The sequence below is a fragment of the Macaca thibetana genome, chromosome 1 (genome assembly GCF_024542745.1).
Source record: "Macaca thibetana thibetana isolate TM-01 chromosome 1, ASM2454274v1, whole genome shotgun sequence".
Classification (NCBI taxonomy): Eukaryota; Metazoa; Chordata; class Mammalia; order Primates; family Cercopithecidae; genus Macaca; species Macaca thibetana.
Genome location: NC_065578.1, coordinates 212,982,678 through 212,994,792, shown reverse-complemented (window position 1 = coordinate 212,994,792; position 12,115 = coordinate 212,982,678). Strand labels below are relative to the sequence as shown.

General features: G+C 39.2%; 1 protein-coding gene across 1 annotated transcript in view; it reads right to left on the bottom strand.

Moving 5' to 3' along the window:
• KMO (kynurenine 3-monooxygenase) overlaps positions 1-12,115 on the bottom strand; it is a 58,400-nt gene that overhangs the window by 21,809 nt on the left and 24,476 nt on the right. Inside the window, exons 6-9 of the mRNA XM_050770884.1 lie at positions 7,768-7,855; positions 6,184-6,349; positions 3,383-3,454; positions 1,531-1,652 (exon numbers count right to left, since the gene is read on the bottom strand). Of these exons, the coding sequence (XP_050626841.1) occupies positions 1,531-1,652; positions 3,383-3,454; positions 6,184-6,349; positions 7,768-7,855 (448 nt within the window). The remainder of the gene's footprint in view (positions 1-1,530; positions 1,653-3,382; positions 3,455-6,183; positions 6,350-7,767; positions 7,856-12,115) is intronic.

Below are 12,115 nucleotides of genomic sequence, written 5' to 3'. Positions count from 1 at the left end.
GCTGCTGTGCATTTGATTAGAAGACAATAAACCAAAATTGAAATTAATGTGAATCTTTATGTATTTGGAAATGGATAATAGTAATAAAACTAGCATTTGGGGGATGGGAATCATTTGGTGAAATGGTACAAACTTTAAGTTGGACAGGAAGAATAAGTTCAAGAGATCTGTTGTACAACATGGTCCTTATAATGAAAAACAAACAAAAAACCTAGTATTTGTAAAGCATCTGTAGAAGTGTTGAGGAAGCTCTAAGTCGACAAATAGTACCTAGCCTCAAGAATCTTAAATCTGGCTGGAAAGGCAAAAAATAGCCATGAAACCAGTTTGAAAGTACACAAGGGCTAATTCTGGTGTGCAGAGATTTCTCTTCACAGCTGGAGAAGGAGGGATCCATAGAGACTAAATGAGTCTTCAGGAAAGAAAGTGACTAGCAATTTTTAAAAGACCCGGTATGGGCCAGCAGTGGGTTATCCCTTTTACATAATTAGCTCATTTAATTTTCACAAATGCCCTATGGTAGATACCCATTTTAAAGGTGAAACTCAGGGAAGTAAGGGGCGGAAGTTGTATTAAAATCTTGCTCTGCTATAGACTGAATGTTTATGCTCCCCTAACATTCATAGGTTGGAATCCTAACCTCCAATGTGATAGTATTTGGAGATGGGGCCTTTGGGTGGTGATGAGGTCCTGGGAGTGGCCCCCTATTAATGGGATTAGTGCTTTTATAAAAGGGACCCCAGAGCGATCCCATGCCCCCTCCAGCATGTGAAGACACAGCAAAAAGACTCATCTATGAACCACGAGGTGGGGCGTCACCAGACACCGAATCTGCTAGTGCCTTGATCTTACACTTCTCAGCCGTTAGAACTGTGAGCAATACATTTCTGTCATTTATAAGCCACCAAGTCTATGGTAGTTTTATTATGGCTCACTGAACTGACTAAGGCATACTCTCTGTAGCATTGCGCTGCCTTCATGAAGACATCATTGGAGGTGTCTAGATAGCCAACTTAATATGCACCAAGCCTTGTGTTGAATGATTTATAGACATGATCTCATTTAGTCCTTGTAACAACCCTTTGGGATAGGTTCTACTATTTATCAACCTTTTACCATGAGTGGAATATGGGAAAGCTTACGTGGCTAGTAGGTGTAGGATCCAAGACCTGAGGCTGCCAGATGTATCTGCTGGGCCAAAGATTTGTGTATCTACCAGTAGAAAAAAGTTCAGCCAGTTCCTGTGGCACATCAAGCCCTAAGGAGCCTGAGGAACCTGCATAAGATGCACAAAAGCCTCGGGACATTGGTGACTCATCTTTCCTGGAAGAACTGGCCACGGCATGGGTGTTTTTCAGAATTCCTGCTCACAGCACAATATCCACTTAGACTTTTGCTCTAATATGGGTTTCTGTCCAGGTTACTGCATGATCCATCATGTTTAACCCAAACTGAAATCAGGTGCATAACCTTTATTTGAATTTGGAATAATTCAAACAAGTGCAGCAAAAGGCACATCTTGCAACTTACTCTCCAATTAGAGGGATGGCATCCGGAAAGTATTTCTGGAAGAAATCTATCACATCATTACTGGTTAGAAGTTTATCAAACTCATCAAAGGGCATGAACAGAGTACATGTGAATGATTTGCTCTGTGAGAAGAAGAGAAACAGAGTGAAAGGGGATAGAGGCCAAGTGATGCTGACACTGTAGGTGGATCCCGAAATCACAGGACTTCTTGCTGTGACGAGGGAGCTTTTGGAAGGAATGTCCAAGCAGACAGGAAAGGCACTGTCACTTTGTTCCACTGCTCCCAAAGAAAAGCTCTGCCAAGTCCCAGGGGTGCTCTCCAGCTTCTTTGATTATTAGGACAATTTCTATATTGTAAACTCTCCATTTTCACACAGCAAATACTACACTCTTTTTTTTTTTTTTTTCTGAGATAGCATCTTGCTCTGTCGCCCAGATTACAGTGGGGTGATCTCAGCTCACTGCAAGCTCCGCCTTCCGGGTTCAGGCGATTCTCCTGACTCAGCCTCCAAGTAACTGGGATTACAGGCACGCACCCTGCTAATTTTTTGTATTTTTAGTAGAGACGGTGTTTCTCCATGTTGGCAGGTTGGTCTGGAACTCCTGACCTCAGGTGATCCACCCACCTCGGCCTCCCAAAGTGCTGGGATTACAGGCATGAGCCACCACGCCCAACCTACATTCTTTAAATAACTAGGCCGGGCGCGGTGGCTCAAGCCTGTAATCCCAGCACTTTGGGAGGCCGAGGCGGGCGGATCACAAGGTCAGGAGATCGAGACCACTGTGAAACCCCGTCTCTACTAAAAATACAAAAAATTAGCCGGGCGCGGTGGCGGGCGCCTGTAGTCCCAGCTACTCAGGAGGCTGAGGCAGGAGAATGGCGGGAACCCGGGAGGCGGAGCTTGCAGTGAGCCGAGATCGCGCCACTGCACTCCAGCCTGGGCAACAGAGTGAGACTCCGTCTCAAAAAAAAAAAAAAAAAAAAATAAATAAATAAATAAATAAATAATAGGTCGGTTAGATTTGACATCTCTTTTTCTTCCTTTTAAGATAGTATTACTAGGCCCTGGACCCCAGGACAGATACCAACAGAAAGAAAAAGACCCCAACCTGGGAAACAGCGATATCTACCTAGGAAAAAAGTCTCTAGGGTCTAATGAAAGAAAAGCCATGCTCTCTTTTTTTTTTTTTTGAAACAGGGTCTTGCTTTGCTTTCCAGGCTGGAGTGCAATGGGATGATCACGGCTTACTGCAGCCTCCACCTTCGGGGCTCAAGCAGTTCTCCCACCTCAGCCTCCTGAGTACTTGGGGATGCGCATTTCACCATGCCTGGCAATTTTTTTTTTTTTTTTTGATAGAGGCAAGGTCTTGCTATGTTGGCCACACCAGTCTCGAACTCCCGAGCTCAAGCAATCCTCCTGCTTTGGCCTCCCAAAGTGCTGGGAACACAGGTGTGAGCTGCTGCGCCCAGCCCCATGCTCTCTTTTGATAATGCATATTCCAATGTACTACAGACCTTAAAGGCTGAATCGCTTCCTAATAGACAACCTAATCTCTTTGGCTTTTCTGGGAGGGCCATTTCTTCCTAAATTGTCTTTAGTGGAGATGACAGGCACCACCACACATAAACTCTCGTTACCCATTCATTTAAGTTAAATCTCCTTTCCAAAGTAAATAACTGGAAATCCTTCAGATTTTTCCTCAGTCATCCCAAAGTTTCAAAGCTACAATCACTAAATAGATTAAACAATGAAGAGATCAATTAGGTATATACATTCTAAGTACAAACGTAAGTAATAAACAACATTAATTACAGATGCAAAATTACAGTTGATAAAAAATTCTATACTACCATGTTAGGAAGTGCAATCATCATAAAGGTATTTCTAGGCCAAATATGCAGATAATTAGGTTCCATGGCATACTGCAGAAAAAAGAATATATGATTGATTAGTGCAATTATATAGCAAACCTATAAAACAGACTCAGCTTTATAATAGTTTCCACAGTAATTAAAACCAGTACCATATATATGATGATATGCACATCTACTGCTACATAAAATAGAAGTTGTCTTAGAAAACACTTTGTATTCTGTCTTTATAAACTCAACCTTAGATAGGTTTTTCTGACACCAGGTATAATTCAAAATTTCGGAATACATGCGTGTGTGTGTGTGTGTATATGTAAGGAAAAAGACAGAGAGAGGGAACATCTTATGTTCTCAAATCTTGAATCACACCTGGTATAATTATACCTGGTATATAAGCACACATACATACACATATCTAGATGTGTACATGTGTGTATATGCACACATGTATAATGTATGCACACACATTATGTATATATTTATATAATTTTTTTTTACTTTATCTTTTGCCTTATTTCAGAACTTATCTATACTGGACAGAAAAGTCTTACATTTAAATTTCATGAGCCAAACCAAAATTTTAGAAACAAGCTTCTTATCGTTTGTTTCCTATCACATAAATAATAGAGAAGAGTCTTATCTCTTTAGTAAGTCCTCTGTAATTACTATTAATACAATAACAGCCTGAATAAGTATTAGTTGCTTGGGTAGATCAATTGACCCAAAGACCCAAGTGACCCAAATTTTTGAAGGTTCCCAGGGGTATTATATACATGGAAATATGCAAACAATTTTCCAATTATTTCAAATTTGTATTATTTTTCTACAGATGTTTCGAGAGCACCTTCCATGTATATCTTACATAGTAAGAATACCGAAAAAACAGCATAGTCTTGCAGCAAACATTTTTACACTGTATCATAGTTATTTGTGTCTTAGCTGAAGGGACTGTGCCTTTCTTGCTTTTTTAGCCTCGGACTCCCAAAGAAAGCCCAACACACAGACACAGAAATGAATACGTACATAACTCTTGACCTTACAGTGCAGTCGAATAGGCAACAGGAATACATATGAAAAACAATTACTTCTTTTTAACAGTAATACTAGTGGTAGAAAGCCATTTACCCAATCTCTTGCCCCCACTCCAACCATCAGAGGAGTGCAAGTGCCTATTTCATGCATTACATTAAGAACAAAAGAAAAAAAAAGACACAAAGAAAAATAGAGAGTCTCATAAGATTGTTTTTGGGCCATGGCAAAATGTTCCCATGTCTGAGTCACATTGCTATGCCTAAACAGTGTTCTTAAAAGAGTGGAGACATTTTTTAAAACCATCAATTATTACTATTTATTATGTATACCTAGAAAATAAAGGGCTTACTTAAATCTAGCAAGCACAGTTCTTCTTAAGTGTGGAACAATTTTTCAGCAGAATTCTGTTATCCTATAATCCAGAGTTACAGATTCTAGGCCATGAGAACTGAAGCTATCTGAAAACCAGTACAAAAAGCACTAAAAAATTAGCGAATGCATTTTGACCATGAGGATGAAATAGAAAGGTAAGGAAATGTGAAAATATGGATTTTACTGGCAGATATTTAGTATTTAACAACACTATCCCATATTGACTAGCTGTTTTACAGTTGTCTGGATTTCCAAGGATAGATGAAATCAGCATCTTAAAAATGTATGCTTTATATGCAAATCAAGTATTTAATGTTGTTTGCATATCCATACTTATAAGCCAATATCCTTACTGTTTCTGTTAGCATTTTTTTCCTTAACAAGTTCCTATACTTACTTGCTTATGACAACATCAAAAATTACATACCACTTATTTGCCTGTGGTCACATACGGTTTAACCAGGAAATGAGAAAAACACAATAGAAATCACTTTGCAATCATTTTCTAGTCATTTTATCTAATAACTATTATTTGATTTAATCATGGTTATAAGAACCCTGGATTGTCAGTATACTGAAGGATTCATCATCAACCTGTTTTTTTCTCCCAAGAGAACATAGACAAATGATATTATTCAAATCCTTTATGTGTTTCCAGTAAGAGGGTTGTAACTTCTCCCTTCCCCTTCCCCTTCCCCTTCTCCCTCCTCTTCCCCTTCCCCTTCCCCTTCCCTTCCCTTCCCTTCCCTTTTCCTTCCTTCCCTCCCTGCCTCCCTCCCTCCCTTCCTCCCTCCCTCCCTCCTTCCTTCCTTCCTTCCTTCCTTCCTTCCTTCCTTCCTTCCTTCCTTCCTTCCTTCCTTCCTTCCGTGAAGACAGGATTGGGCTATGTTGCTCAGGATAGAGTGCAGTGACATGATCTCAACTCACTGTAGCCTTGACCTCCTAGGCTCAAGCAATCCTTCCATCTCAGCCTCACAAGTAGCTGGGACCACAGGGTGTGCCACCATCCCTGGCTGATTTTTGTATTTTTTACCAAGAACAGGGTCTCCCTATGCTGCCCAGGCTGGTGTTGATCTCTTGGGTTCAAGCCATCCTCCTACCTTGGCCTCCCAAATTGCCAGGATTACAGGCCTGAGCCACTATGCCCAGCCTTCTCCTTTCTTTTTCACTCAAGAAAGCATATCAAAAAAGAAAGGACTGAGAATTGTATTATTAAAAAGATACCTATGCATCCAATTTATTATTAATTACAAAGTTCTTGTGATAGGCCTCAAAATGGATCAAGACATGTTGCTGAGAACGACTGCACTAGAATATGCATTTGCACTCATGGTGCAAGGGTTGTGCGAAGGCGTTGAGAAAGGGCAAGGACTCACATCTCCGTTCTTAGGTGGAATAGTCAACTCCATGTACCCATGAGGAATGTACTGCTGACTGTAATCAAAGCGAGGTTTCTTCATCAGGTGAGATCTGACAGTTGAATAGGCTCCATCACATCCTACAATAAGGTCACAAGTGACATCTTTGGGAACTTTGTCAGATCTGAAAAACAGAACAAAACATCCAAAAGAAAAATATGTCTAGTGGTGAAAATGATGATGTACCTCTGGGTGTGAGAAGTAGTGGCTCCACAGATAACTTAGAAAGCTCACTTTTACATGTTTGATTTGGAGCTTTGAGTTAATAGATGTAACATTTAGATGAAAACACTTGTCCCAGTCATACATTTGCTTATGAGAATAGCACAACACCCTACTGATTAATAAAGACATGGTAGGCCACAGAAGTGTGACAGGATTTGAGATTTTTGCATGAAGAAGGAGAATCTTGAAAACAGGGCAAGTGTTCCAAGTGTACAAATGAATGTATGTACAACCACAAGGATGTGACCAGGATTTTCTAACAATACATTTGGCTTGAGCAGAGGTATTAGAAGAAAAGCTTAAGAAAAGAATACAAGGTAGGGAGAGAAAGGAAAAGGAAAAGAAGAGAATCTTGAATGTTAAGATAAAAGATTTGAAAACATTATTCTGGCAAAAGGGAAACTGAACTTTTCTATTAGGGGAATGATGTATGAAGAGTTGCAATTTAAGAAAACTTCCTTGGCAGTTTGAAGTGAAGGCAGAATGCCAAAGGGAGCAGAAAACAGGGATGAGGTGATGGAAACATATTATAGTACATGTGCAGGGATGACAGCCAGAAGTACTGTCCTGCAGCTAGAAGGAGGAAGACAGACTCTGAAGCTGGTAGAAAGTAGGAGATACTGAGGAGTGTTCTAGATTTAATGGGAGAGGACAGGGGGAAGAACACATCATGAATGATTCTAATTATTCGGGCATTAGTTCTGGGGAAGTCAGGAATGGAATGTGATCTGGGAGAAGCAGGTGATCAAGGTTTTAGATGTGTTTGAGATAATGGCAAGATGTTCCAGCAAGGATGCGTGATGGGAAATTAACATAAATTGATTAGAGCTTCTATAAGGATTTAGAATGAAGAAAGAGGCTTGGACTGGAAATATTCATCTTAGAGATGTGGTTGTTGAAGCCATGCATGTGGATCCATAGCATATCACAAGAGTGGGATATGAGGCTTGGAACCTTAGAGGAAATAGAATCATCCGAGGAAAGGCAGAGAAATAGCACCTGGAAAGAGAACAGGACAGCAGTGGAGGGTCACGTATTTGTGAGAGAGGAGAGAGTTTGAAGCACATTAGAGTCACCAGTGTGGAATACAGTACAGTAGGAAGGTGAGCGAGTATGAGAATTAAGAATTATTGGCATTGGTATTCAGATGGATCAGGGCCTATTTTCAATCTAAAATTCCTTGAATCTAGAAACTATTTGGATGATCCTTTCAATAATCTTTTAACTCTTTCAAAAGAGCCAAAGAACAAAGTTTATGGATACAATTCTCCACTCCCAGCTTTCACCTCTGAAGTCCAAAACCTGACCCATAGTTACCCAAGCACTGTGATCATTCCTTCCTCTGGATTACATTTCAACAGCTTGTGGTTAAAGTGCATTTTCACACCGGGGTTTTTCTCAGCAGCTGAGGAAATGGAGAAAGAGGCAAACAGAATGAAATTTCAATTCTCATTTCGCTTAATGAAACTGAAATATTAATTGTTTTCTGGGAACAGTATGGTAGAGAATTTTATTCATAACAATGTTAAAATAAGTTCACTTAAATGGAATTTGACAACTGTTTGGTAACTATTTCAGTATAATTTGCTAGTAAAACAGATGAATACAAACCAATTATTCTCATCTCAAAAAGGAAACATCCAACTGATTCCACTGTGCAAACTCTTGCATTGCTGTAATTATTAGCACCCTGGGAAAGAAGCAAGCATCTCATATTCCAGACATCGCCTCTAATCTAAGGTTTTGCTGTGATTGGAAATATTCAGCCAAGCTCCTTTCCTCATATTATGCATGTCTCTATATCTCTTTTTAGCTAGTTTTCCGGAATTCCGATTGAAGTTGTCACAAATAGAGATTGTTGACTTTAAATCTCTTTGAAATCAAACACTGGAATAGTTAGGGGGAAAATGAGTAAGAAGCTTTGAAACCTCTCAATAAACTGAAACAAATTATTTTCAGAATTTTCTGTTTTGCCTGCTAGCACTCTAGAGAATTGAGTGAATTTCAGTTTATGAACTATTAATTATGTCCTTGTTACAACAGGAAAATATGATTTTGTCCCTATTAATGCTCATGTATTCATCTATAAATATAGCCTATTTACTATTCTTAAAGGCACAAATCAGAATACAGGTGTCAGAGCTGGACTAGACCTCAGAGATGATTTAGTTCAAAATCCTTCATCTTAAAAAGGGAGTAACCAAGATTCTGGAAGTAAAGGTCAAATGCTTGAGGTCACACAAAGTGAAAAAATTAAAGACCAAGCTCATCAAGCTGTATACATTAATTACGTACAGTTTTTTGTATGTCAAAAAAGTACATAAAAAGAATGTTGAATTTGAAAAAAAATGGGGAAAATAAGGCAGGAGTTCTATTCCTGCCTGTACTTATCTCCCCTCTTCATCTCAATCTTGTCTTATTTTACTCTGTTTTGTTTCAGTTTGATTTGGGGTTTGAAGATTTTAACTTTCTTGCAAAATCTGACAGACCCTAAACCAAAGAAATTCATCTATGTATAAGTAGTTTGTCAAATAACTTTGAAGTAATCAGAGTTGACCTGATATGCCAAGGATATATTTTAGAAACATAACATGTGTTGGTGACATAAACTTTTAACAAAATTATGTTTATGTTTTACATAAGTGTATAGTATTACATCCTAAATAATTTTTTATAGAACGTTAGTTCTGGGATATACTCCCTCAAAAAAACTGTTCTGTTGTCAAAGACAGAAGAGTAATGCCGAATACTCTGTCTTGGGCTGTGCTGTCCTAGTGTCCAGCCACACGTAGCATTTGAGTGCTTGGAATGTGGCTATCCTAAATTGAGATGTGTTGCCTGCATTACATTTTGGCAAATTAGAACAAAAAGCATATATAAAAAGAATGACAGTGAATAACTTTCTGATATTGATTACATATTGAAATGATAATATTTTGGATATATTAGGTTAAAATATATGTATATTTTTTTGAGACAGATTTTCACTCTTGTTGCCCAGGTTGGAGTGCAATGGCGCAATCTCAGCTCACTGCACCCTCCACCTCCCGGATTCCAGAGATTCTCCTGGCTTACCTCCCGGATTCCAGAGATTCTCCTGAGTAGCTGGGATTACAGGTGCCCACCAACACACCCAGCTAATATTTATATTTTTAGTAGAGGTGGGATTTCACCATGTTGACCAGGCTGGTCTCAAACTCCTGGCCTCAGGTGATCCACCCACCTAAGCCTTCCAAAGTGCTGGGATTACAGGTGTGAGCCACTGTGCCCGGCCTAGGTTAAAGTATCTTATTAAAAATAACACCACCTTCCTTTTTTTTTTTTTTTTTTTTAACACGGTTAGTATAAATTTGAAAAGTACACACGTGCCTGGTATTTGTGGCCACATGTTGGACTGTGCTGCTCTGGAAGATCCGCAATGCAGACCAAGAATATAACAAAAGCCCTGAGACGTACTGTAAGAAAAAAGGCTGAACACTTGTTTGATGCAGGATTTGTCAAACTTGTTTGGCCACACATCCTTTGTCTGTTTGCTTTGGCTTAACAATTATTAACATCTCACAGAACAGCGGCTGAACCATGAAACAATCCCGCATGAAATGCCAATGTAGGGAAATCATGGAAAGACAATGTTGTCAGAGGCGAGCTTGTGCAGTTAGGGAGAAGTGAGCATTTATAATTGATTAAATATGTGGAATGAAAACCTCCCACATTTGATGCCCTGTAAACAAAGAACAAACTTTATATGCCCAACAAAGAGTGAAGAGATTCAGCATTCATTTTATTGATGTATTTATGGCATTTATGAAATTGTGTGCCATGCAGCACATTCCTAATGAAAAACAATTTGGGGAACTTCTGATGTGTACACTAAGATTGTACCTTTCCCATGTTTTAAGTTCCTTAGTATTAACAGATGTTTTATATATAATATCGGAGGCAGAAGTCATAATAGTTAAAAGCATGGACTTTGGGATAAACAGACTCAAATTTAAATCCAGATTCTACCACTTATTAACAGTGTGATCCAAGCTCTCTAAGCCTCCATTTCACCATCTGTGAAACTGAAATAAAAGTAATTTCCCCCTCATAGAGTTGTTGGAAGGGTTATGCAAATCTCTGCATGTAAAACACTTAACATAGAGCTTGGTGCCTCAATGGATGTTTGCTGTTATTTTTATCTTGATAAATTGAGAGGATTTTAGAAAGACGGTGTCATAGGTCTGCTATACTGCTTTTTGTAACAGCTGTTTTGTGGGTTTTTCTTGTTGTTGTTTTGTTTTGATTTTTTTGAGTTGACGACTTGCTCTGTGGCCCAGGGCTGGAATGCAGTGGTGCAATTATACTCCTGGGCTCAAGCCATCGTCCCTCCTCAGCCTACCAAGGTGCTGGGATTACAGATGTGAGCCACTGCACCTGGCTGGTTCATTTGCTTTCTTGATATCAACTTGAATATACCTAGCAAACTGCCTCCACTCCACCCATCTACCCATCCAAAAGGCAGTCTGACAAATATAACTAAAGAAATACAATTAAGAATAATACTAAACCCTCTCTCTTATATCTAGTGAATCAACTAAAGTGAAATTTCTCATAGCCCTCCCCTCCCAGTTTAATCCCATTAGATTCAGTTACATTCAGTAGATGTATTGAGGGGATTGTGGAGAAACAAAGATAAATCATGTACAGCCTCTATTTAAAAATCAGAGTCTACTGGGCTCCATCACGAGGGACTAGTTTAAAAGACAGTAGAAATATTAAGTGGCATGCTTTGCTGGGAATAAATCTGTTTAATACAAATGCTGAGGGGAGGAAAAGCAACTACAATGTAGGCTTAAACTTAGTAAGGGATACATGGGGTGTGATTGGATTGACTATACAAGCTACAAATTTAATTTTTAATCCAGTGGCTTTTCCATGAATAGGTAGGCCTTTTTTAGTTACACAAATTTAAAACTTCAGGGTTCTATTTTACACCTTTCTCTTTCTCAACTTTCTATATCCCCTATCTATCGATTTATTCTGTTACAAATATCATGAATCTACACCCTACTTTCCAACCACATTACTATAGCTTTATTCTTGGGCCCTTTTGTGCCCAGGGATTATGGAAACCCCTTGAAGATTGCAACCCCTTCTCAGTCTTCACACTACGGCTTTTCATCTCTCTAACAGGCAAATCTTTATTATTATTATTATTATTATTATTATTATTATTTTATTATTGAGACTGAGTCTCCCTCTATCACCCAGGCTGGAGTGCAATGGCATGATCTCGGCTTGCTGCAATCTCTGCCTTCTGGGTTCAAGCAATTCTCCTGCCTCAGCCTCCAACGTAGCTGGGATTACAGGCATGTGCCACCACATTCAGCTAATTTTTTTTTTTAATTTTTGTATTTTTAATAGAGACAGAGTTTCACCATATTGGCCAGACTGGTCTCGAACTCCTGACCTTGTGATCCACCTGCCTCAGCCTCCCAAAGTGCTGGGATTACAGGCGTGAGCCACCGTGCCTGGCCCAAAAGGCAAATCTAATTGTGTCACTTTGCGAATTGTTTGAGTTTATCTATCATTCCATTAGAGTGTGAGTTCTTCATCAGCGTGAACACTCATTCACTTGGTGCCTAGGAGACCATGGGGATTCAGTACATGTTAAACAAATGAT